We start from the raw sequence: 27,237 nt of genomic DNA, 5'->3' as shown, positions 1-27,237 counted from the left end.
AGTTCAACCCTGAGCTACACAATTTCTCTTCTAAAATGAATACTGGAAACTATTGCAACAGCTGAACACATGAGGATGGAGCTTCAGAAAAAAAAGAAAAAAAGAGATCACAGCTGATTACACAATCAGAATTCAAAGACTATACTTTCAGGCCCTAGCAGTGATCAAGTATTATGTGTAACCCTAAATAATATAAAAGTTCTCAGGGGAATCACATTGATTGTGTTTGTTAACTTTTTAAAAACTTAATTGAGTTGTTTTGTTGTTTCCTGGTTTTAATTCTTCCCCAAGACCCCAGCAAGGAGGACAGCCATAAAAATTGTTTAAATAAACAAGTGAACTCACCTACTACAAAACCTGCATTGACTGCAGGCAACCGGAAAGAATATATAGTCCTCAATTTACAACCATTCATTTAGTGACCATTTGAAGTTACAATGACTTATGTTGAAGTTAAAATAAAAAGTGATTTATGCCCATTTTCACACTTATAACCACTGTAGCATGCCCATGGTCCAGTGGTGGGTTTAAAAAAATTTACTACTGGTTCTATGGGTGTGGTTTGGCTTGGTGAGTGTGGCTTAGTGGGCGTGGCAGGGGAAGGATACTGTAAAATCTCCATTCCCTCCCCAATCCAGGGGAAGGTTACTGAAAAATCCCCATTTCCTCCCTATCAGCTGGGACTTGGGAGGCAGAGAATAGATAGGGGTTGGGTCAGTCAGAATTTTCACTACCGGTTCTCCGAAATACACAAAATTTCCGCTACTGGTTCTCCAGAACTGGTCAGAACCTGCTGAAACCCACCTCTGCCACGGTCACATAATCAAAATTCAGATGCTTGGCAACTGGTTCAAATTTATGACAATTGCAGTATCCCAAAGTCATGTTAACTTATTTTGAGACTTTCTTAGAAGCCAGATTCACTTAACAACTATGTTAGTAATTTAACTGCAGTGATTCACTTAACAACTGTCTCACTTAGTAACAGAAATTTCGGGCTCAATTGTGGTAGTAAGTCAAGCATTACTTATAGGTATATTTAAAAAAATACCAAACTAAAATTGATTGACTAATTGTCAATAAATGTAACTCCTGTTGTTTCGTAATATACTATATTTTTCTATTAGACACTCCGAAGTATAAGACACACCTAGCTTTTGGGGAGGAAAACAAGGGGAAAAAAATCTGCCTCTGCCTCTGCCTCTGCACAATTTACCTCCTTGCAGCAAACAGCAAACAGCCTAGTCGGCTTCAGCACAGCCTGATTTAGCACAAGCAGCTGATTGGCGGTTGGATCGGCCTCCCAGAACACCGCCTATCAGGCTGCGGGGATTGCCACCACCCATCGCCACCATTGCTGCCCGTCACTGCCACCGCCTATTGCCGCCTCCACGCGCCCCGTTTTCAGCCTTCACACGTCTCGTTTCTGCCTCCGTGCGCCCTGTTTTCTGCATCTGTGCATCCCATTTTTGGCCCATTCCAGGGAGCGGCGATCACTATTACTTAGTACAGCCCCAAGATCCCTCATCTTTGGCCATATAGACCACAGCAGTCAAGAGTTTAATTCAGCAGCATCTGTAAAAACCCTCCTTAATTTGCCCAAATGCATTCTGACCTCACATGGGAAAAAACAATGGGGTGAAACAATGACAAGCAAATCGTGCAGGTTCTCTCCCTTAAATCCCTCCTTTCCTCTCAAAGTGCTTTTCTCTTTTTGCAGTAGCAGCACCAAGCTTTCCTTACTGTTTTCTGCCACTGCTCTCTACAAGAGTCGCATACTGTAGGAGAATCCTGCCAATTATGCACTGCAGCATTGCCAGCTGGCAATCCTAGAGGCAATGCAGGTGAAACCAAGGAAGCCTCAGAACAATTATCAGCTCTAAAGTATACTAACTGGAGGCAACAAGTCTCCAACAACTCTTTGAGAGAGATGGATGCTTCAAAAATGTGGTAGAAAGATAGGAAGGCAAACAGACAAGGTAGATAGGTAGGTAGGTGGCAAGCAGACACCAATAAGGTAGGTAGACAGATAAGATAGGTAGACAGACAAACAGACAGGGTTAAGTGGCTGGCAGTCAATCAGACAAGGTAGGTAGACAGACAAGGTAGATCAGTGCCAGGCAGGCAGGAAGACAAGGTGGGTAGGTAGGTAGGTAGATAGGTAGATGGCAGGCAGACACAGATAAGGTAGGTAGATAGATAAGATAGGTAGACAGACAGACATACATATTAGGTAGGTGGCTGGCAGGCAGACAGACAAGGTAGACAGACAGACAAGGTAGACAGGTAGACAGACAGACAAGGTAGATCAGTGACAGACAGACATGGTAGACAAACACATAAGATAGGTAGGTGGCTGGCTGGCAGGCAGGCAGGCAGAAAGTAGACAAACACAAGGTAGGTAATTTCAGATATAGACATGCTTAAGAAAACAAGATAGTCGCAAGGGTAAAATAACAAAGCCGCTTGGTTTAGAGTTACAGCCTAGTACAGTACTTCCAACCCCCTACGCTTTGCTTCGGGACCAGAAGACCTAGGAAAGAAAGAGATCCGCTGGTTTGGGATCTCACCAGCCTTTCGATACCGCGATCTGCCGCTCCCTCCATTCCCACCAAGTCAACCCCCTCCTTCCCAGCCTTCCTTTAAGAGCAGAGTTGCCAGACTCGGGCAGACGGATCCAAACGGGCTGGCTTCCCGGCTTCGCCTGTTCAGCCAGCGACGGCGATGCAGGCTGCCTTGTCCCGAGCTCCTTTCGCGCAGAGCTCCGGAGCCTTCGCCCGCACTGCCCGGGATGCCGAGTTTCCTGTTTCGCCCAGGAGCAGCGCCAGCTGGGTTCTCCTCGGTCCTCTGCACCGAGACCGGCGCCTCCAGGTAGCCGAGGCGGACTGCTTTCTCCCGGATTAAAGCGCCGACCTTGCAAGCGGCTGATCGAGTCGCAACGTCGGACAGGCACAGCCGGTGCCGGGCAAGAGGCGCGGCTCAGCCTTCCCTTCCCTTTTACTGCTGGGACCCTGCAAAGGCGCCCAAGGCTCGTCCGCCCGACCCTCCTCACCTGTCCTCCGAGACGCTGATGAGCCCCTCTTCCTTGGGCACGATGGCCGCCATGGTCACCGCGTCTTGCGAGCCCTCCACTTGGCCGAGCAACAGGGGCCGCCGAGTGAGCGGCACGGACGGCAAAGGCTGAGCAGCCATGAAGAGCGCGCCAACGGGGCCACCGCCACCAGAACCTCCGCACGCCCTGCCTGCCCGCACGCCCTACCCTTTTTTCTGGCCGCGCTTGCGCATTCGGAGGAGAGCGGCAACCCCAAAAGGCTACGGTCGCAACGGCTTTCTCAGACGACTTCCGGATCTCCGAAGGAGCCTCTTGACTCGTCTCGTGCGCCCGGTCGGCATGCGGGACGCAAGGGTGGGATGTAAAAGACTCAAGCGGGAAGGGAAAAGCCCCGGCTTGGCTTAGCTGCGAGCTGACTTTTCATCGCGGTGATTAGAGATCGTCGTCGTCGCTAATATCCACCTTCCCTTTCATCTCGAGTGCAAAGAGGTTTTCCTCTCGCAGATTTTTCTCTCGTGTGTTCGACCAGAAGAAATGCGACAGGTAGAAGAGAGATCAAGGATGAGACAGATTTCATCCAGAATGATATAGAACCGATAACAATAGAATGTATGAGTTGGAAGGAAGGGACCTTGGAGGTCTTCTAGTCCAACCCCCTGGCAGGAGAACCTATAATATTTCAGATAAGTGACTGTCCAGTCTCTTCTTAAAAACCTCCAGCGATGAAGCATCCACAGCTTCTGAATAGAATAGAATAGAATAGAATTTTATTGGCCAAGTGTGATTGGACACACAAGGAATTTGTCTTGGTGCATATGCTCTCAGTGTACATAAAAGAAAAGATACATTCATCAAGGTACAACATTTACAACACAATTGATGGTCAATATATCAATATAAATCGTAAGGATTGCCAGCAACAAAGTTACAGTCATAAGTGGAAGGAGATAGGTGATGGGAACGATGAGAAGATTAATAGTAGTGCAGATTTAGTAAATAGTTTGACAGTGTTGAGGGAATTATTTGTTTAGCAGAGTGATGGCCTTCGGGGAAAAAGACCATCACTCTGGTGTTGTTCTGGTGTGCAGTGCTCTATAGTGTCGTTTTGAGGGTAGGAGTTGAAACAGTTTATGTCCTGGATGTGAGGGATCTGTAAATATTTTCACGGCCTTCTTCTTGATTCGTGCAGTATACAGTATGAAGGCAAAGCTGTTCCACTGATTAATTGTCTTTACGCTTAGGAAGTTTCTCCTTAATTCCAGATTGCTTCTCTCCTTGATTAGTTTCCATCCATTGTTTCTTGTCCTGCTCTCTGGCGCTTTGGAGAATAATTTGACCCCCTCTTCTTTGTGACAGTTCCTCAAGTACTGGAATACGGCTTTCATGTCACTCCTAATTCTTCTTTTCTTTAGACTAGCCAAACCCAAATCCTGCAGCTGTGCTTCATATGTTTTAGTCTCCAGGCCTTTGATCATTTTAGTTGCTTTTCTCTGAACTTTTTCCAGAGTCTCAGCTGGCTGGCTCTGCATGCAAGTTGGGAGAGCAGGGCGGGCTGTAATGGGATGGAAAAAGGAATAGCCCAGTGTGCCCAGATGGTTGCACATAATGGACTTTGCCCAGCTATCTCAAATCCACTTGAGTGCATGCAGTTGAAATATATTTTGAATAAAGCATAAAGATGACAAATGTTCCTGTACCTAAAATAACGCTTCCTTCTGGCCCAGTTAGATACATGCATAATCATCATATGGAGTAAAAGTTGATTATTTTGATAGGAAGGAAGGAAGGCTGCTGTTCTGTTAATTATGATGGTGAAGATTGTTAACTAATGGCTCAGATTAGTCTTTTTGGAATACAGCATTATCTCCATCCAATTCAGTATTCAGAGTTTGACTGGGAACATCACAGATATTGATGTTTGGGAAAAAGCTATTTTTTTATCTGCTACATGAAATCTTATGTCAGCAAATATCGTTACAATATCAGGTGCCATTGCAATATATAATACCATTATAACATTAGAGTCCTATTACAATATCACAATATTCCACACTGGGCAGACATTTTATCATATAAAGTAAATTGAGATGCATCATGAACCTTGTTGTTAATATGAATCTATAATAGTTTGCAGGATTAATAATGTTAATTTAAATGATGATGTTGTATTTTTCCCCCTTTGGAGCAATCCAGTCAAAACCAGAATTAAGAGCTTCTGGATAAGCTTCTAAAGATGCCACTTGTGAAGAGATGATCTGGACTTCTTCATTCAGTTGTTCAGTTGTGTTTTACTGGTTCAAAAAAGGCTCTACTGGCGATACAAAAGGAAGGTCAGAAACCCCTTTTGGCTGATTTCTTGGTTGGATTCCTTCAACCATCAGCAAAACCACTAAGAGGACATATAGTTATTTTTAAAAAAGCCGCTGCAATTTAGCAAGCAAGCATGCCAATTCTGAGGGATGAAGAAATCACCAAAAGAATGCTGAGATCAGACCAGTTCTTAAATATTTTATTCAGAAGTTGTTCTATTGAGTTCAATGGGTCCCCCCCCCCCAAAAAATAAACAGCATCAGAATTATTACAAACTCACATTGACTCAATCAAGATAACTCAAAAATAAGTCTATAATGCACTATCATCAAAATCCATTCAAATAGTAGACTTTATTTGCAAATACCAGCAATAACAACCCAAATGATATACCATATTTTTCGGAGTATAAGACGCACTTTAGTTTTTGGGGAGGAAAATAAGAAAAAAGCTGATTGGCGGGTGGATAGGCCTCCAGGAATACCCCCAATCAGCTGTTCACAGAGGTGAATTTTAGCAACAGGTTCCTTGGTTGTGAGCTCTGAGCCTTGCTTTTTTTGGCTTTTTTTCTGCCTCTGAAATTTCTGAAACTCTGTTTCAGAAAAAACTTTTTTTTCTGCCTCTGAAACAGCTTCAGAAAAAGAGCCTCTGAAGCTCTGTTTGGAGGCTTCTTTTCTGAAGTTTCTTTTCTGATGTTTTTTTCAGCCTCTGAAACCTCAGTTTGAGAAGCTGGGCAGGGCTATATTCGGAGTATAAGACGCACCCAGATTTTCACCCTCTTTTTGGGGGGGGGGAAAGGTGTGTCTTATACTCCGAAAAATATGGTAAACATTGGAGAATAACCTTTCGTTAGGAATATAAAACTTTTTTTTCAAATAGACATCAGCATTGCCCTTTCAGCAAATACTGGCAGCCCCACTGCACAAGCCCCACACAGGCCCACAAAAGAGTTCCAAATGAACTCCAAGTAGATCAAACCCTAACTAACCCTAGATTCATTTTCATTGTCAATAGGATTTTTCTCATATGTTTTACTGCGGTCCAGAAGGCTATTGCTTGACAAAGTGTAAGCCGTCCTGAGTCTTCGGAGAAGGGCGGGATATAAATGCAAAATTAAAAAAAAAGAAACAACTCTGAACAAAAAGTTGCCACCATTTCTTTCTTTAGGAAACTGCTAAGAATATATCCCTACCAATAGTTTTGGCCATGACTCCAAGTAGACCTAACCTTAACCCTAACCCTAATCCCATCTTTCATTTTCATGGGCAACGGGATTTCCAAATGTGTTTTACTGTGGTCCACAAGAAATCCAAATGAAAAGCTAGCAATATCACTTTCCTTAGAAAACCGTTAAGAATCTATCCCTAGCATTAGTTTTTGGGCACAAGTCCAAGTAGACATAAGCCTAACCTAACCCTAGAGTCATTTCATTGGCAAAAGGAGTTTCCCATTTGTTTTACTGGGGTTGAGAAATAACTGAAGGAAAAACTGTCAGCATCGTTTGCCATAGAAAAATCTCTCAGCCTCTATTCTTAGTATTCATTTTTGGCTATGAAAATGGGATTCAGACCAAACCAAATTTTTCCTGAATTTGGTTTGATCATTTGGTTAAAAATAAACAAACACAACTATTACTTCAAATGCTTGGTCCTACTAGCACGAATGAATTAGAACGTGTTAGAAACTTTGGAAAAATTTTGTGTGTTGTATCCAAGTTTTGGGGATGCAGACTTTAGGGATATCATATACCCAGCATTGGTTTCTTCAACTCTATGTCTTCTGGATGTGTTGAATTTTTCCTGCTTTGAAACACACTCTTAAGACAGTAAAAGCTGTTTTTCCTCCAGTTGTTCTTCCCCAGCATTGTGTCACCAAATGCAGACTAGCTGGAATGATATGCATGAGTCACATCAAGAAGACACCTGGCTGAGAAGTAGTGGCTTAGTGAAAGAAGGAAAGGCCAAGCCATTACTATATATGGTGCCTATGCTTCAGTCCTTTCCCACTGTCACCATTCTTTTTAATATGCTTGAATTAAACTTGGTAGCATCACAGGTCATCATTTCCTTATTTTCGTCGTTACTGAAGCTACCCATCCTCTCCCCTCAAAAAACTATTATAATTTATTGTTCCCATAATTTCCTCTGGATATTCCAAGATGAAATGTGAGTAGTGTGGTAGCCTAGAGGTGGAGCTGTTGCCTCAAAATTAGGAGGTTGTGCGTTGGATTCTAGGTAGCGGCAGATATTTCTCTCTGTGTGTTCAATCAGTAATTGTCTGCTGTGAACTCTGCATAGGTGGCAGGAAAGGCATCCAGTCAGTAAACTCTTGAGCACTGTTCAGTCACCCTGATGCAAGGGATTACAGGTTTATTAAAAGAAAAAAAAATCCAAGATCAAGTGTGCTACTTAGATATGTATAGTATTGCCTCAGTGGCTTTGGAAAAGTAGACGGGTAGATGGATTAATTTTAAGTTTAGAGTGTAGGATTTGTAAGTCTTCCTATGAACAGAATTGAACCTGTAAAAAAAAAAAAGATTCAGTTCAGCCTCAGTTTAGACATATTGCTTATAGCAGTGGTCCCCAACCTTTCTGGCTTTGCAGACTGGCAGCAACAGTGGCAGCAGGAGGGGAAAGGGATGGTTTTGCGCACATGCGCGCCATTTGTGCAAATGGAGCTTCACTGCCGGTTCCCAATGGGCTGCGGACCAGTACTGGGCTGTGGACTGGGGGTTGGGGACCCCTGGCTTATAGCAAAGTAAGAATGTCAATGGATTTTTTCTTCTATAGTCTTTGCTAACTGGCTGACTTGGTTAGGTAATATCTGTGGAAGACTGCAAGTTGAGAAAGGGTTTTTGATTAAACAGAATGATTTCATGTAAGCCATTAGGGCAGTGTTTCTCAATCTTAGCAACTGCCTAGAGAATCCCAGGAGTTGAAGTCGGAGGTGGTATTCAGCCCATTAGGAGCAGTTTGCCCAAACCGGTAGCGGAAATCGTGGGTGGGCCTGCCCACCTGCCATAGCTGTATACCATCCTATTTAGGCACATTTTTAGGCAGGCGCATGCGCGGAAGGCAAAGCACATGCGCGGAAGGCCAGGTGCATGCATGGATGGCAAAACGTATGCGCGCGCCCTCACATTTGTGAACCGGTAGGGAAAGCAATACTACCCCTGGTTGAAGTCCATGCATCTTAAAAGTTGCCATGGTTGAAAAACAGCAAATTAAGGAGTCACATTCACCACAGCAGGAAGTTAGTAATATTGGAAGTTGAAAAATAAGATGTCTACAACTTTAATAACAGAATGCTATTATTTTTTTATAACATGGCTAATAGAAAGGAACCACCAAGCCAGGGAAGGAAGGAAGGAAGGAAGGAAGGAAGGAAGGAAGGAAGGAAGGAAGGAAGGAAGGAAGGAAGGTAGGAAGGAAAGAACAGGGCACTTCAAAAATGAAATGAAATTTAAAAGTATCTCACATTTGTTACCCCAAGCACTAAGATACTTTATCTGGCTTTGAATATAGTAACCATTTGTTCTGGGACATAAGATATACAGCTTTGGATAATTGTGGCTAAAAGCGACGTTCTGAATGTGAACATTTTGTATGAGAAAACAACCTGCAGATTCTATTTGTGGCATACCACTCTGTTGATTTGAAAAGACTCAATTTAACTTTCTGGAGATAAACATTAATGCTTAGCAATGTAATACTGCTATATTTATAATACAATGTCACAGATCAAAGCTGTGGGTTTTATTACGTGTATATTATTTGTATATGCTATGCAGTTAGCTAACCATGCCATTTCAACTGTGGAAGGAGAGAAAGATGATACGGCCCTTTGAAGTTACTTTTACTTGGGGGCTGTTTGGACTTTGTTTTTAAAGCAGGGATGTACTTGCAAGGATCTAAGTAACTTCTAAAATCACCTTGCTGACAATTACAGTAGCTCAAAAAAACCAAGTACCAGTGGGAAGGAGCGGCTAGTTGCCCTGCACAACAACTGCCCCGTCCCCTGCCTCCTGGCGCTGCCTGCCCCACGCGGCGCCCTCTCTGCCCACCAGGTCCATGGGAAGGCACCCCTCAACACATGAACTGACTTTCCAGGATGCATGGCTAATTGTCCTACATGGTGAATCAGCCATGGCAATTTGTCTCATGGTGAATCGACTAGGGTGAGGTGGTGCAGGAGGTACAGAGGGGGAGGAGTGGCAGGGGAGGGAGCCCCACGATGGATTGGCTAGGATGGGTTAGGCCAGTGGTTCTCAACCTTTATAGTGCTGCGACCTCTTTAATACAATTCCCCACGATGTGACGACCCCTTTAATACAATTCCCCACGATGTGGCGACCCCCAACCGTAAAATTATTTTCGTTTTGAATTTATCGCACCTGAAGCCATATTGGCTAGCGATCTGAACTACTTGCAATTGCCTTGAGGACGGAGGCATTAAAGCGGAGACTCCTCCCCTATTAAATTTATCGCGCCTGAAGCCAGATTAGGCTAGTGATTGAGAGTGATTGCAGCTGGCTTGAGAGGGAGACATCAGAGCAAAGATTTCTCTCTTTTTTAATTCATCGCACCTGAAGCCGAATTCGGCTAGCGATTTGAAGAGCCTGCAGCTGACTTGTGGAGTCAACCATTGGAGCGCGATTCTTCGACTCGCAAGTATACTTCCCATATTTCCGATGGTCTTAGGCGACCCTTGGCAAATTGTCATTCGACCCCCAACGGGGTCGCGACCCACAGGTTGAGAACCACTGGGTTAGGCCAATTGTCTCTTTCCGCCGTGCACACTCCTGCTTAAACTTAAGTCTTAAGCTGTGCAGAGATTAAAGTTTTCACAACCGCACAGTTACAAAGAGTGGTAAAAATCAACAGTATATTTCCTTCTTGCAGATCGCTTCCCTCTGCTTGTGGACAATGGGAAAAATGGGATTCATGTTGCAAAGCAAATTCTGATATTTTAAACACAGGTATTAGAATGGAACAGTCAGAATTCACAATTACTAAAAGAAAAAAAGAGGTCATAAAAATACCCTGAGGGAAAAATATGCAATGTGAAGGAAGAAATATCAGAAAAATATGTGCCATATAAATGAGCCAGATATCATAACAACAAGAACAAACTCTCATTTTGTTTGGCTTTAGTCTTTGGTGTAGTAGTGGTACTTTCAACACTTTGGTGCAGTGGTTCTTTTTAAGACTTGTCTTCTCATTCATGCCTGAGTAGTAAAGCTCCACTGAGAAGACAATACCTTTCTGATGATATGAAACAAATCTAATTAAGCACTTTACTTAATTAGAAGGCAATGCAGGAGAGAGTTCTAAGAGTTGTAAACCTAATTTTGCGTAGCTTCTTTTCCAAAAACACTACACTACTAACCAGAGCATACAAAACATTTGCAAGACCCATTCTTGAATACTGCTTACCTGTCCGGAACCCATACCACATCTTTGACATTAATACAATTGAATGAGTCCAGAAATATTTTACAAGAAGAGTTCTCCGCTCCTCTGTAAACAACAAAATATCTTATACCTCCAGACTTGAAATCCTGGGATTAGAAAACTTAGAACTCCGCCAACTCCAACATGACCTGTGTTTAACACAGAACCATCTATTGCAATGTCCTTCCTGTTAATGACTACTTCAGCTTCAATTGCAATAATACAAGAGCAAACAATAGATTCAAACTTAATGTTAACCGCTTCAATCTTGATTGCAGAAAATATGACTTTTGTAACAGAGTTGTTAACGCTTGGAACACACTGCCTGACTCTGTGGTCTCTTCTCAAACTCCCAAAAGCTTTAACCAAAAACTGTCTACCATTGACCTTACCCCATTCCTAAGAGGTCTATAAGGGGTGTGCATAAGTGCACAAAAGTGCCTACCATTCCTGTCCTATTGTTTTCTTTCATTATATGTGCTTGTATATAATGTGACGACAAAAAAAAGAGTATTGTAGCAGAAAGTATAGCCCTTGATATATATTTCCTTTCTTAACTGAATCATGTTAGTGCCATTTTAAGAAAATAACATCTGTGAATTCATTCTCAGCAGAATGAATGAGGCAAAAATGCTTGGATGCCCGTAGGTTAAATTAGAAAAATGGAATTTGGATAAGCCTGCTAAAAAAACCTGAAGGACCACTAAATAAGCTGTAAAGAAAACAACAGAAAATCTGTCGTTGTCATCCCCTAATGGTCATTTGGATTTTTGCCACCCAGATTGGTTAGCGTAATGTGTCAACCACTTTGAAATTGTATTGCCTTATTTCTCGGAGTATAAGACGCACCAGAGTATAAGAAGCAGCTTAGTTTTTGGGGAGGAAAATAGGAAAAAAAACCTGCCTATCAGGTATTCATCTGGCTAGCGTCCTTAGTCTGGTCAGCTTCAGCACATTCGTTTGCTGGTTTTGAGCACACGTGCTTTTTATCCCCTGCTTGGGGATAAAAAACAGCTTCTAAAGCATAGCTGATCTTTGGAGAGAGAAGCAATGAGAAAAGCAGGCAAAGCACGGAGATGCTTCACTCGCTAGCGCCTCGTTAGGGCTGAAAAAAAGCTTAGAAAAAGCTACATTCGGAGTATATGATGCACCCAAATTTTCAGCCTCTTTTGAGGGGGGGAGTGCGTCTTATACTCCAAAAAATACAGTAGTCTAAATCAGAGATGTCCAACCTTGCAACTTTAAGACCTGTGGACTTCAACACCCATGCTGGTGGGGAATTCTGGGAGTTGACGTCACAGGTCTTAAAGCTGCTAAGGTTGGATACCCCTGGTTTAGATGCTGCTTTTCTAAAGTTTTGGGAACAATCAGATACCCAGTGGGATCCAGGAAGAGAGCTGCTTCTCACGAATGAAGGCAGATTTGTGACACAGAACTGTTTCTGTCATGGCACCCTTTCTCTGCAATGTCATCTCTCTGCAGATCAAACTCACTCTGACCCTATTAGCTTTTTCCAAGACCTTCACCATTAAGCCTGAGGCCCTGGAAGTGCAGGTGAACCCATTTGATGGTTGTGTTGATTGGAGGTGAGGTGATGTTGGTGTTGATGCTCAGCTGCTATTTTATTTATAATTTTGCTGACTGTTTTTGTTTTGGTTTTAATTGTTAGTTGCCCAGAGCCAAATGTTTAAGACGAGCACATAAAAATTTAACAAATACATTTAAAAAAATAGAGAACTTTGCTTAATGAAATGTCAAACTACTAGCATATTAAAAAAAGCAGCAATATTTTGCTATCATAATAATGTTTTCTTATGGCTAAAATAATCCATGTTTACCTGTTCTGGCTTGCCTTAGAATGAAATTAAAAGGTCTGTCAGCTTTGAAGACAGGAGCTCTGGATCTTTTTAACAACACCATAGCTGTGATATAAAACAATTGGTGAATATCAGGCTTTATTTACATTTGTTCGATTTCAAATATCTCACAGAAAGTACAACTAAATACAGGTAGTCTTCAACTTACGGCCACAATTGAGCCCAAAATTTATGTTGCTAATTGAGACATTTGTTAAGTGAGTTTTGCCCTATTTTACAACCTTTCTTGCCACAGTTGTTAAGTGAATCATTGCAATTGTTAAGTTAGTAGCACAGTTATTAAGTGAATCTGGTTTACCCATTAACTATGCTTGTCAGAGGTCGCAAAAGATGATCACATGATCCCAAGACACTGCAACCATCATATATATGAACCAGTTGCCAAGCATCTGAATTTTGATCTTGTGACCGTGGGGACGTTGCAACAGTTGTAAGTGTTTTCAGTGCCAATGAACAGTCACTAAATGAACTGTTGTAAGTCAAGTCTAGTATCAGTACTAGAGAATTAAAATATCTAAATCCTAATGACAGTAAGAAGTTGGATCAGTAACAGAATTTTGCAATCTAAGACATTCTTATTTGTCTTATTTGCCCTTATTTGTAGGGCTGGTTTTCCAAGCCAGCCCTTCATTGTCTCCGATTTCATCCATCGCTTCTTACAGCATATGCTAAATCATGGTTGAATTAGTTTGAGGGATTCCCCACCACCACCAATTTTGTCTTATCTGGTCTTCCGACAAACTGTGTTTTCCCAAACCCTTTTGATGGGGGTTGACAAACTATCATGTGTGTGAATGGCCATATTCTAGCTCAGGGGTCTCCAACCTTGGCAACTTTAAGCCTGGCGGACTTCAATTCCCAGAATTCTGGGAGTTGAAGTCCGCCAGGCTTAAAGTTGCCAAGGTTGGAGACCCCTGTCCTAGCTATATATTATGAGGAATAATGCTGAAACACAAATAGTGTTTAGAACTATAAGATACAATACAGCACTATACTTTGTTAAGTCTGCCCATATCCATCTGCTAAATTAGTTTTAATTTAAATCTGTCCACATGCATTGTTCCTTTTTTCTAATCATAACGATACAAAGTCATACCAGTCAGTGTGAATTGCCCCCTCCATAATCTTTAGAAGATAACACTGTAGGATGGAATAATAGTAGCTTGTACAGTCTTTTTCTCTTTTCCTGTAGCCTTCCTGCTTTTTGGCCTCAAAGCATTATAGCAACCCTACCAACAAAAGAGTTGAACTGGAACCAAGAGTAGATGCTAGAAAGTGCATTGCACAACTAGACAAGAACTGTTTTGCTCGAATTTAGATGACTCTGTTAGAGAGCCAATAAATATTATTGCTGGTCCTTTTTGGTTCAAATGCCAATAGTATATATAATGAGGCCAGAATAAGTGCCACCTGTAAGCTCCCAATCTATTTGATTGGAATTCACTGCAGCCCATTTCTGAAAGACTTAAAATTATTATGTGCCGCCTCTAGCATGGTTTTCCCCATCTTGCTTCCCTCTAGAGTGCAACTTTTTGAAATCCTCAAGTTTGGCCCTGCTGACTGGGAATTCTTTTCTTGTTATCCTTGGAATTGTTACAATTATATGTATATTGTTTCTCACTGTTGAAATTCTGAAGTGTACATACATTTTTGTTCCATCGCACAGGGCTAGCTTAAAGTAGTTTTAAATGGATTTTTTTATTATACTATTGTTTTAGTCTTTTTAGGCCATAATTGAATTAGTTTTTTATAATGTTTTTAACTTTTATGATATGTGTTTTATTTGGCTGTGAGTCCTTCGGGAGAAGGGCGGTATACAAATTGAATGAATAAATAAATAAATAAATAAATAAATAAATAAATAAATAAATAGCAATTATTCAAACAGCATTATAAAATTTAAGCAGATAAAACAAAAAAAAATGTTAATGCCTAGGGAAAGTCAATATGAAAAATACGTTTTTTTAAGAGGTCCCAAACTTGTCAGTGATAAACTTTGATGTAGCACAGCGGAATTTTATAGATATGAAAGTTTGCTTCCTGTTTGGTGCCAAGCACCAAACTGCAAGCCATGATCTAACATGGAAAACAAGATCCGTTCCCAGTTTCATAGGTGCACTGTCAGTGGTGGGTTTCAAATTTTTTTACTACCGGTTCTGTGGGTGTGGCTTGGTGGTCATGGCAGGGGAAGGATACTGTAAAATCTCCATTCCCACCCCACTCCAGGGGAAGGTTACTGCAAAATCCCCATTTCCTCTCGATCAGCTGGAACTCGGGAAGCAGAGAATAGATGGGGGCGGGGCCAGTCAGAATTTTTACTACCAGTTCTCCGAACTACTCAAAATTTCCGCTACCAGTTCTCCAGAACTGGTCAGAACCTGCTGAAACCCACCTCTATGCATGGTTGATAATAACATTAGATGGGGCACCAGGTTGGGTTAAGCTGTTTTAAAACTTCCTGTGGGCAAATGATTACCCCAAGGAGCTGTATTTGTTGGATTATAAAATAATTATTTATGCTACAAGTGCTGTTTAATTAATAAACCATTTGCTTGTTCTCCAGATTCATGCATTAATTCTCTCTGGTTTACCTGTAGTGCCTGAGGCTTTAGTACCATCTTCTGTCACTTCAATCTTTGCTTTGTGGACAACCTCCGAGATATAAAGACCTCCTTGTTCTAGCAAACAAAAGCAGTTATTATTTGCCAGTGCATAGCCAAAACAACTTATTTAAAGAAGAAACTGCTGAAGAAAGATTTCTGTCACAGAGATACTAGAACAGGGGTCACCAACCTTTCGGGCCTCAGGGACCATTAAATTCATAATTTTAAATCCCGCGAACCACTGTAGGAAGTTAAAACCCACCCCTCTCCTAGAAAATGAAATAGTTTAGGAAATATTAAAAGGGCGGAATATTTCCCCTAAAAGGGAGGCAGAAACTCACCCCCCATCTCTGTTAATGGGCCATTAAGGCCTGGGCCAGTCTATTCTACATAACAAATATATGTTGTAATACAGTATAACATATAACATACCTCCTACTTCCTTCAGGCAGAGCCAATTAATTGTCCTTCATTGCATCACCCAGCAAGATTCAACCAAGCTTAACACACAGAAAACCTAAAATGCTAGCTATGACCTCTGAGAGCAACCAATCAGGATACTCTTTCTGTGCCCCAGGAAGTTCAAAGCCAGAGAGGGTATAAAACTCAGGGACTCTTAGCATCTCTTCCCTTTTTGCCCAGGATCTCAAGCCATGTGATCCTGTTCATCAATAAACCTTCTTTCCGAGCAACTTCCATGAATCCAGTGTCTTTTTCCCCACTTGGAACTGAACCCAGATGGACATTTCTTCCCACCACTAATACGATTTTTTTAAAAAAAGATAAATAGCATTTAGTGCATTATAAAAAATGCAAATAATTTTTCTGCGGACCACTAAAATTTTCTCACGGAACCACCAGTGATCCGTAGACCACCAGTTGGTGACCACTGTACTAGAAGACAATCATCAGAGAGCTCAGTCAAAATGTACAAAGACAGATGGGTATTGTTTGACAGATTGACAAAATGAAATAAAGGCCTGTGGAAAAGAGAGAGTTTCTTCCAGAAATTATAAAGTTAATGCCATATATACATTTAGTAAGTATCCACAGTGAAGTGGAGCCCATCCATTAATGAATACATGAATTGCAATGAGAACTGAGTCAACATTTTCACCCCTAACTCTTCCAATGTCAAATATGACTGAAGAAGTCCTCCAATACAAAACGATCCTTAGTAAAAAGACCATCCTTATCCTTACCAAAAAAAAACACAAAAAAACCCGATACTTATCCAAAATAACTTTATCTATTTTACTTATTCTTTCTCCTTATATTAAAGTTCTACATAGGGCTTTTCAGTTGAAGGTTTTTCATTTTTACACCAATATTGTGGCTTTTGAATGAACTGCGTGGTGGCCTAGAGGTGAAGACACTTGCCTCAGACTTGGGAGACTTAAATTCAATCCTAGGCAGTGACAAATATTTCTCTATTAAGGCACAAAGAGAACATATCTGCTGTGATCTCTTTGTAGGCATCAGGGAGGGCATCTGGCCAGTAAATGCTCAGCTCCATTCAGTCACCCCAACTCCACCCCTATTAAAAGAGATTACAGGGTTGTAAAGACATACAAGTAAAGACACACAAAAAATGTAGGTTTTGAATGCGCTTCTAGGATAAGTTAGCCATGATAAATGAAGTGATTTGTAAGCTTCATGACAAAACATTTTAGGTGACAGAGGCTCAAATTAAGCATTGGGTGAAATAGAGTACAAGGTACATTCTTGTTCCAGAAATAATCTATGTCCACCCATGATTAGAAAAATTATTTATAGACCCAAAACTCCAATTAGAAGATCTTTTGTGATGAATCTATAATTTGAGTCCTTAGTTTAACATAATGTATATAGCTCCTAAGATCTTCCAAAAGTTTCCAATGAATTGTAATTTTCAACATCACCGAAGAGGGAAAACTTTAAATATATAGGAGATTATTGTATCATTTTATTTTTAATTAAAATTAGTTGTCTTTTCCTTTCTTTATTCTGATCTTGCCTATTTTTTACACTGTGGCTCCTAAGCCCTCAAAGTTGCATATGGCATTTGACCTGAAAAAGTTATATAGGCAAGCTTACCTGAAATGCCCTTAAAATTGGCTTCAGTTTGCTTAAACATGTCTGTAATTCCTAATGCAGGTAAAATTATCTTTAAATCCAAGTGGTTTTGAATTTTGAACCTGGAAAGGTGATAGATGAACAATTATAAATACAGTATACTATGTTTTATTTATTTATTTATTTATTTTGTCACACAGTATATATAAGCATGAAATAATTATACAATATATAAGTATATATATGAGTATGAGTGTGTAATAACTATATTAATTGGATATAACAAAAGGAAACAATAGGACAGGAACGGTAGGCACGCTGGTGCTCTTATGCACGCCCCTTACAGACCTCTTAGGAATGGGGTGAGGTCAATGGTAGATAGTTTTTGGTTGAAGCTTTGGGGATTTTGGGAAGAGACCACAGAGTCAGGTAGTGTATTCCAAGCATTAAGAACTCTGTTACTGAAGTCGTATTTTCTGCAATCAAGATTGGAGTGGTTGGTGTGTTCATGTATTGTTGCAATTGAAGCTGAAGTAGTTTTCGACAGGAAGGACATTGTAATAGATGATTCTATGAGTTAAACTCAGGTCATGTCAAAGGCGGCGGAGTTCTAAATTTTCTAAACCCATTTTTAGAAAAATGTTGTTTTCAGTGCAATTCCTTTATGGGCAAGGTGACGTGGCCTCTCCCAGGTTTAGTGAACCTCACCTCCCAGCAGCCTACTTAGCATGTCTAAGAATGAGATATGATGGGAATTGCAATGGAGCAATGTTTTGAGAGCACATAACCCATCCTGAATATTGCATATTTACAAGAATACCGTATTTTTCGGAGTATAAGACATACTTCCCCCCCCCCAAAGAGGGTGAAAATTTGGGTGTATCTTATACACCAAATGTAGCCCTGCCCACCCTCCAGCCCCCACCCTTTGCCCTCTGCCTCCCAGCAATTTACCTCCTTGCAGCAAACAGCCCGTTTCAGCTTCAGCACAGCCTGATTAGCACAAGTGGCTGAATGTCGGTTGGATGGGCCTCCCAACCCTCAGCTGTTTCAGACTGCAGGGATTGCTGTTGTCTATTGCTGCGCGGGCCTCTGCTGTTTGCTGCAAGGAGGCAAATTGCTGGGAGGCAGATTTTTTTTTCTTATGCTAATCAGGCTGTCCTGAAAATGAAAATGAAACTAAAGCAGGCTGTTTGCTGGAAGGCAAAGGCAGATTTTTTTTCTTGTTTTCCACCCCAAAAAATGTAGGTACGTCTTATAGTCCAGAGGGTCTTATACTCCAAAAAATATGGTATGTTGTGTGTTCTTATTCTGTTTCTAGGGCTTAAAGCATGCCTTTGTTTTTGTAATCATTCCTGTATAGTTTTTCCAAGGTCTTATCCCTGGATTTCTACACTTTAGGCAGCACAGGTCCAGATGATATGGCTGTGTCCTCTCCTCTTTCCAACCATTTCATATCCATAGCCATGGCATTTTCTCTTAAGTCATGCTTGTCTTAAGTCATGCTTGTCTTAAGTCATGCTTGTCTTAAGTCATGCTTGTGTCATGCTTACACAGACAGCAAACATGAGCAGAGATCCAACTGTTGAAGCAACTGGATGTACATCAATTGTTTACCTAGGGAGAAAGATATCCATTGCTGTTCTTCTCAACGTGCTGGACCACAGAGAGAAGGTTTGAGCCGAGAGGTGAGTCTCAATCCTGGCTAAAGAGGTTCTCCTGTTGGATGGAAGCACCACAAACATGCTAACCTTCTCCTCCAGATAAGGTATTTCAACCACACTGATCTGATCCAGAGAGCCTACTAGGAATTCACCTGCAAGTAAAAAAAACACCAAAAAACCCAGTGGTATACTATTAACAAACATGCCAGGATTTCCGGTAATTTCAGAAAGACCTTCTAAGGAAGGTGTCTCCAACCGTGGCAACTTTAAGACTTGTGGACTTCAACTCCCAGAGTTCCTCAGCCAGCCTTGCTGGCTGAGGAACTCTGGGAGTTGAAGTCCACAAGTCTTAAAGTTGCCAAGGTTGGAGACACCTGTTCTAAGGAGTGATATTTCAGCTGCAGAACACTACTCAACAAGGGTTTATGAGCTATATGTGTTTAGTTCTGAGCATTCTGAAAAAAGCCATTTTTATTCAGATTTTCGATTAATAATTACAGTACATCAAGATAACTAAACAGACTGAAAGCCTTCCCCCCCCAAATATTTCTTGTCACTGAGCATTATTTGCATTTTTATTGGATTTTAAAATAATGCTTCATATATTTGGAGTATCCAGAAATAATCTGAAAAATTATTTCACATTTTCTATTTATGGACATATGCCAAACAGAAATGCACTGGGTGGTATTCTTAAAAAGCATCAACGACATTTAATCAGATGGCACTTTTTACGCTAGCAGTAAAATACTGCCATATTGCAGCAGTAAAAATCCTCATTAGAGTCCTATACATTTAGTAGAAATATTTCCTCTATTGTAAATATGGAAACTGAATTGAAAGAGTTGTATCAAAGGTGGCCAATTGAATTCACAGTAGAAATAAAGCTGGAATCAAGAACTTTCTACTTTTCCAGCACAATTTCTTAGTCACTATATTACACTAATCTAGGTTTAGGTAATACCAGTCATAAATGTTGCATATACGGTATGAATGTATCAAGTAAGACCACCATTCAAAAGCAAATCTGGGCTAAGCAGGATTTTGGATATGTTTCCACCACTACAGAAAGTTTAGGGTCAGGATGAAAATCAGAACACACATCAAACTTTGTAATTTCCACCATAAACTATTTGTTCTCCTGCATTGTTCTCCTACAAGTCTGTGGAACATACTCTCTTGGAAACTACATTGGGTGCTCATTGTATCGGTATTTAGATCAAGTTTTCTCAAGCTCAAGGCTGCGTGGATTTCATCTTCCAGAGTTCCTCAGCCAATATGCTGAAGTCCACACCTCTTAAAGTTGTTACAGTTGGGAAACATTGGTTTCAGTAATCTGTAAAAATATATCTCTTTCACCAAGATTTTAATAGTTAACTGGTTTTATCACCTATTTAATATTTTTGCATTGTGTTTTAAAATGCCGTTAGCAAACCTGAGTGCCTGGATGAGCAGAATGTGGGAAGCAATTATCAGCTTTTAACTAAAAAGATGTTAAATGGCAGCTGGCAAGAGAAAATTGGAAGCAACACAAAGAGGGCTGACAAGAAGACTGTGGGCTGTATACTTCTTTGAAAAGGGAAAAAACACTGTGCTACTCTCCACTTTTTCTTACATGACATTTTAACAGTTTAGGGCTGTTTGACTAGCTGCAGTTGGCATGCGATAGTTGCTATGCGCCCCTCCACAAGTGCAGAGAATTCAGACATTAGAGTGATTTCTTTTACTGCATATTCTCTGAAGCTTCTTGTTTACTTGTCTTTATGTTAGTTTGATTTTTTTTTTAACTTACATTCTTTCAGGAGTTTGAAGCAGTGAACACAATGCTCCCACTCTCCCATTATTCCATGCAACAACAACCCTGTGAGGTTGCTTGGATTGAGAGAGAGTGACTCAAAATCACCCAGTGAACTTCTTTGGCTGCGGGTGGACTTGAACCTGATTCTTCCTGGTACCTTAATACTATGCTGGTTCTCTTTTTTCTTCCAGCTTCTTTCTCTCTGTCATGATGGAAACTTGTCTTAATAGAAAAAGCCCATTCCTGTTATCCTTACCATAATTGACTTCAGCTCTGAGATACATGGTAGGCACTTTCAAGGTGATGCCACTTGGAGTGGTAAAGGATAAAGCTTGTGTGTGTGTGAAAGTGAATTTCCTTTGCCACCTGCTCCTGAAGTTCATGGTGCTTACCACGGCTATCTGGTTAAGGGGAGACTCAACTGTGTCCAAGGACAGGCAGCTTGCTTCTGTAACGGGCAGAGAACAAAAGAGTGAAATCTTACTACCAGAGATGAATGTAACACATTTATTCTCTGTTGGAAATGTTGACTCAGAAACAATAACAACTTTGTGTGCTTTTAGGACTTAACAAAGAAGAATTTGATGGCAAATTAATGGCCTCTTAATTGCAATCTGGAGGGAAAAAAACCTTACTAGGATGCACTAGACTGCTGGTACTGTAAGTGCAAACTGCCTTTGGAAAATCTAGCCAAACCAAGCAAAGCCACGAACATGTCAGATAGCAGAAAAAGAATCTAATCTTTATTTTGATGTTTCTGGAGAGCTGTCAAACCCCTGATTCTTCTATGTTCAAATTCTCCAAACAGAAGGTTAGGCAAACAATTAGGTTTATGTAGGATGCTCCGTCTCATAATTTTCTCCAGATGTTTTTAGCTGAAAATAGCAGGGACCAAACCTGGAATGCTGTGTATATACCAGTGGTGGCGAACCTTTAACTCACCGAGTGCCAAACAGGTACGCGGTTTACACGCTTTGTGTCGCGCACACAACCGCATCATCTGCACATGTGCATGGCTTTCGCATGCACCCCCATGCACTGCATGTGCAATTGCACCATCTGCACATACATGTGGTTTTCGTGCATGCAATCCACATGCACGAACACCATCTGCACATGTGTGCAAATGTGCAGGGGAGCTCCGAAGACCAGCTGGGTCCCCTGAATTGCACGCATGCCACAAGAGCCCCGAACACCAGCTGGGGCACACACGCATGCATGGCTGTAGGTTAGTTGGGCGACAGCTTGCGTGCCTGGAAAGATGGCTCTGCGTGCCACCTTGCACACGTGTACCATAGGTTCACCATCACTGGTATATCACTAATTTAGTTTTTGGAAGCAATCTCTGTCATCAGATCCAGTACATAAGTGATATTGGCCCTGAGGAAATGAACAACAAATAAGGGACAATTTTCTTACTGTTCTTCAAATATAAATAAGAGTACTATACTGGAAATTAGGGCTGATCAGTGTCATTTGTAGTCCTATGTTCCGGTCTGAGGCTGAAACAACTCTATGATAATCTACCTTCTGTGCCATATACTTTACTTTAGGCTGTACTGTTCCCATCGAAACCTTGTTTGACTTGGATGTCAAACACTGCCTTGCCTGTGAACTTCAGTTACCAGCAGAATTATATGAACCCAGGCTGTGGAGAAGATGACACTTTTGCTTGCAAGATTCATGGCTCTCAAATTTTGAGTTTCTTGGTTCAGCCGGAGACAACCAGGGCGTACCAATAAAATATTTCAATGCCTTTCTGTCCTAAGGTTTGTGCCAGTCTTTGCTAGCCTCAGCAGGTTGCAGCCCAGAGAGGTCATGGGAGAAAGTTGGCGAGCACACTCAAATGTCGCTTGCCTACACATTTGCTACACTGTGCTTGGGCGTCTTAAAAATGCTGGTGCAAACTATGTGCATTGCAAAGGGACAAAAAAGAACAAACGGGTTACCAAATGCTTACCTCCTGTATTCTGGGTAATCCATTCCCTGATTTGTGCTTCGGTCCTGTTAGGATCGCTGAAGTTCGTTTGCTGCACTGTGTTATTTCCCCACCATGCAGCCTGCTGAATGAATGGAGGTGAAAGCTGCATCCCAGCTTGAACAAAAAGGGTACATGCCAAGTGCACTAGAGTACTTTGGTTGGAATTAATTCCTCCTTTGTAGGCTGTGCGCAAGAAGTCCTGGACGTTCTCATCTGATAACAAGAAATGTCTTTGTATTAGAAGAGAAAACATATTGTATTAGGGGAGAAAACATAATGATACAAAGTCACACCACTCAGTGAGAAATGCCCCCTCTATGATCTGTGGAAGATCATACTGCAGGAGGGAATAATAGTGGCTTATACAGTGTTCCTCTTCTCCCTGTAGCTTCTAACATTTTATTTATTTATTATTTATTTTATTTCGTCAAGCATGTATTTTATGACAGATACAGGTGTAAACATAATTATAAATACATGAAAAGGATACGAATAAAAGAAAACATTAGGACAGGGACGGTAGGCACACTGGTGCACTTATGCACACCCCTTACAGACCTCTTAGGAATGGGGTGAGGTCGACAGTAGACAGTCTAAGGTTAAAGTTTTGGGGCTTTGGGGAAGAAACCACAGAACCAAGTAGTACATTCCAGGCATTGACAATTCTGTTACTGAAGTCGTGTTTTCTGCAGTCTAGTTTGGATTGGTTTACTATGAGTTTGTATCTATTGTGTGTTCTTGTACTGCTTTTTTGCCCCAAAGCATTATAGCAATCCTGCCAATGAAAGAGTTGAACTAGAACCAAGAGTAGATGCTAGAAATATTCACTGCACAACTAGCCAAGAACGGTTTTGCTAGAATTTAGATGACTGTTAGAGAGCCAATAAACACTATTTCTGGTCTTGTCTTCTGCCCCCAGTTCATACGCAATGGCTATATTGGATATCTTGCTCCTTCAACAATCTTCCTCTGGTTCTGCTCTCTAAAGTGCACTCCCAAAATTTGCCCCAGAGCAAATGGGGAAGAGGTGGGGAGCATAAGTGGAAGTGAAGAAGAAAGACTGTAATTCGTCTGTAATAAGCAGGGGGTTGAATTAGAACAGGGGTCTCCAACCTTTGTCAACTTTAAGATTTGTGGACTTCAATTCCCAAAGCTGGCTGAGGAACTCTGGGAGTTGAAGTCCACAAGTCTTAAAGTTGACAAGGTTGGAGACCCGTGGACTAGAAGACTTCCAAAGTCCCTTCCACTTCTGTTATTCTATTCTGTTCTGTTCTGTTCTGTTCTGTTCTGTTCTGTTCTGTTCTGTTCTGTTCTGTTCTATTCTATTCTTTCCCATTAAACCTTTAAATGGCACCTTTCTACAGGGAAAACTCTTTTTCATGATTTAATGAAGAGTGGGGGGGGGCGGAATCTGTAGCATGACAAAGCAGAATGTTTAAAAAGTAACACTTTGATACTGGCTGATTTTGAATGGACAAAATGTTACAAAAAACAAAGTCATAAAAATTAACATAGTCATAGGTTCAAAGGGCACTCAGTTTTGCTATATATGATTTTGGCAGTGGAGAAAAATGAAAATTCTCAGATGGACTTTATAATTCCTTACCCCGAAAGCTGTATCCCAAAGCGTGTTCCAGTTGTCCAAAGGTTTTTCCACGAGCTCCAAATTGCAGAAGTCCCAAAGAAAAAGAAATGCTTGCTGGTGAGAGGACAAGATTCGTTCTATTATTACGTTCTGCTAGCTTTTGGTAAAGAGTGAGGGCAAACTCTGTTTCCAGCTTTTTCAGATCGTTATAGTTCTCACAGCTTCCAATATTCAGAACACAAAATAACAGAAGAAAGGAGGTGATGGAAAAAGACAGCATGAAGGCTGAAGACTGGACTATCAAGGTAGCCTTTCCTGCAACAAGCAATAGGAATAGCCCATTTCAGAGATAATGACAACTGGACTAAATTCTTATATAATTTTTAGATATTGGACTACATTCTAATATAATATTTTAAATTCCTCATGTCCTGTCAGGGGAACTACCTGTATGAGAGGTGTGTTGCAGACCAGGTGGACACTCTCACCATATACATTGGCAAGATAATAACTGTGGATTTATTTGGAGATTTGTGTCCAAATGTTGCATGGGCTGCATTTTTCCTTTTCCCTCCTCATCCCCTCTTCCTTTATCATCATTTTTTTAAAACTTGCAAGCCTGAGACCAGGGACTTTCTCATTTATACTACTCTATAAATCTATCTGAAAGACTTTTAAGTAAAAGAATTGTTTATAAACATATTTATTAATAATAACAATTTAGAAAATAAGCATGTGATAAAACAGACCGGCCTTTACAATGTATAAAAAATCTGTAGTGAAAGAAAACCCAAATAAGATTTTTTAGCTATGTTGCAATATGTACCTCAAATATTAATGTGTATTATTAAATATTTTAGGCCAAAAGCAAAGCATACAATCAAAGCATAGTATCCAAAAATAATACATTTACATTTGTTTCAGCATTTCCCACTAGTGCCTACCACTATCTATGCCTTTTTCTCCAGAAAAGAATCATGGAATTCTATGATTTTATGACACAAAACTCCTATCGTTTACTTACTGTCAGATAGAGTTGAGTGCATTGCTGGGTCCTTCTGTTGTGCTTAAGTTAGACCTGTGTCTGTTGTAGGTGTAACCTCTTCTCCACAGTATATAACCAGATGGGGTCTTAGTCATAAGACCCCTGCTGCAAAAGACACCCAATGACTGTGGACTCTCTTGGCGATGTCTGTACCACCCCAACCAAATTCCTGTAGGCTCTGTAGGGAGCCAGGCAAAGAGGTACAGCAAATCCCAGCGAGGTACTGAGGGAGCCAACAAGCACCATTCAAGTCTCAGGAGGCGTGTGACCTGCTTCAGCTCAGAAAGGTATCACCTGCCAGCATCCCTTCCATCCCTCCCCCAAATTTTACACATTCCACAGATTTGCTAATGGAAGTGGAAAGGGTGGCAGGTGTGTGTGTACCAGGCACAGTGTTGATCTTAACCCAGACAGTGTGAGGGATTAAGGAGGAGAAGAAGGCCTGACCATGCTGGACAAAATGGAATTAGACTCCTTACTCCATCCAAACCTTTTGTCATACTAATTAAGGAACGCCGAAAAGAAACCAATTTGATCGGATGGTTCACCTGCTGTTCTTTAATTACAACTCTCTTTAAGAAGAAGAAAGAAAGAAAGAACTTGAAAAAATATGTATGAAATTGTAGCTAAGCTGTATTAAAAAAATGGAAACAGTTATGGATAGCTGACATCAAGGTGTTCCAATACAATGACAGATTTGGAGATTAACAGTACAGAGAAAAACTGGAAAAATGAAGGGATCCAGTTCTTTTTTTCCCTCTACCAACTTTTAAGGAATGTCCCATGGCTTTGTCTGAAGTCAAGTAATTTAGTAATATTGTTCTAACTACTCCATTTTAGAATTTGGTCAGTTTTTGGCAAAAGAGCACTGTGGTAACATTCAAGTTCAGCAGAACCAGAGGTGGCTTTTAGCAGGTTCTGACCAGTTCTGGAGAACCAGTAGCAGAAATTTTGAGTAGTTCGGAGAACCGGTAGTAAAAATTCTGACTGGCCCCGCCCCTATCTATTCTCTGCCTCCTGAGTCCCAGCTGAGCACAGAAATAGGAAATAGGGATTTTACAGTATCCTTTCCATGCCACGCCCACCAAGCCACACCCACAGAACCGGTAGTAAAAAAATCCCACCACTGAGCAGAACATTCAGATGGCATCTGAAGAGAATACTGTAAATAAATAAGTTACACACAGAAGCTTGTCTGACACCTAGGACCTAGTATTTGTTTATTTGTTTGTTTATGAGACCTGGCTTAAAACCTTAGACTTTTAAAAGTGGGAAGCTGGATAATTAAAATTAAAAACACTACAAATAGCAGATAATAGCACAAAAATGCCATTGCTGTTCAGATGGAAATCAAATACCCAAATCTATGCATTAGCTATAAGGTGGAAAAAAAAGATGTAGTTCAAAAAGTCCAATGAACTGAACCAGCCTCTCCCAACTAATGCCCAGTATTCTTGTGATTTTTAAAGCACAAGAATCACTAAATCGGCTCTTTGGCTTTCTTGGAGGTCAGTAGGAAAGGAAATGAACACAAATTTGGACTGGAAAATGTAAAAAAAACACACAAACCCTGCCTTATTGTGAGTAAGGAATGATACATCACAGGCCTACTCTCTTACATCTTTCTAAGCATCATGTAAATTTTGTGAAAGTTTTGTTTTCATTGTTGTTAGTTGTTGGGGTTTTTTCCCCTCTTGTTGCAGTTTGTAAAAAAAAATGCAAATGATAATGATCGAACACTTCTTTTAGAAAAAAAATCATAAAACAAAATCAATAAAATTTAGATGGTCAGGTTTTAGATTTCTGTCTGAAAT

At 40.8% G+C, this 27,237-nt stretch overlaps 3 protein-coding genes across 3 annotated transcripts in view; 1 reads left to right on the top strand and 2 right to left on the bottom strand.

Moving 5' to 3' along the window:
- Positions 1-3,272, bottom strand: part of WDFY2 (WD repeat and FYVE domain containing 2) — a 49,190-nt gene extending 45,918 nt beyond the window's left edge. Inside the window, exon 1 of the mRNA XM_058179804.1 lies at positions 3,053-3,272. Within this exon, the coding sequence (XP_058035787.1) occupies positions 3,053-3,192 (140 nt within the window). The 5' untranslated portion in view covers positions 3,193-3,272. The remainder of the gene's footprint in view (positions 1-3,052) is intronic.
- Positions 3,273-3,380: 108 nt separating this feature from the next.
- C1H13orf42 (chromosome 1 C13orf42 homolog) overlaps positions 3,381-27,237 on the top strand; it is a 37,860-nt gene continuing 14,003 nt past the window's right edge. The window contains exon 1 of the mRNA XM_058179867.1: positions 3,381-3,595. Within this exon, the coding sequence (XP_058035850.1) occupies positions 3,587-3,595 (9 nt within the window). The 5' untranslated portion in view covers positions 3,381-3,586. The remainder of the gene's footprint in view (positions 3,596-27,237) is intronic.
- SERPINE3 (serpin family E member 3) overlaps positions 4,149-27,237 on the bottom strand; it is a 54,430-nt gene continuing 31,341 nt past the window's right edge. Inside the window, exons 4-11 of the mRNA XM_058179791.1 lie at positions 24,400-24,693; positions 22,773-23,006; positions 21,069-21,260; positions 18,968-19,166; positions 17,372-17,472; positions 15,284-15,370; positions 12,654-12,737; positions 4,149-7,881 (exon numbers count right to left, since the gene is read on the bottom strand). Coding sequence (XP_058035774.1) covers positions 7,838-7,881; positions 12,654-12,737; positions 15,284-15,370; positions 17,372-17,472; positions 18,968-19,166; positions 21,069-21,260; positions 22,773-23,006; positions 24,400-24,693 — 1,235 coding nt within the window. The 3' untranslated portion in view covers positions 4,149-7,837. The remainder of the gene's footprint in view (positions 7,882-12,653; positions 12,738-15,283; positions 15,371-17,371; positions 17,473-18,967; positions 19,167-21,068; positions 21,261-22,772; positions 23,007-24,399; positions 24,694-27,237) is intronic.

This window comes from Ahaetulla prasina, chromosome 1 (assembly GCF_028640845.1).
Source record: "Ahaetulla prasina isolate Xishuangbanna chromosome 1, ASM2864084v1, whole genome shotgun sequence".
Classification (NCBI taxonomy): domain Eukaryota; kingdom Metazoa; phylum Chordata; class Lepidosauria; order Squamata; family Colubridae; genus Ahaetulla; species Ahaetulla prasina.
Note: the sequence above shows the minus strand (reverse complement) of the source record. Positions and strands in the feature narration are given on the sequence as shown.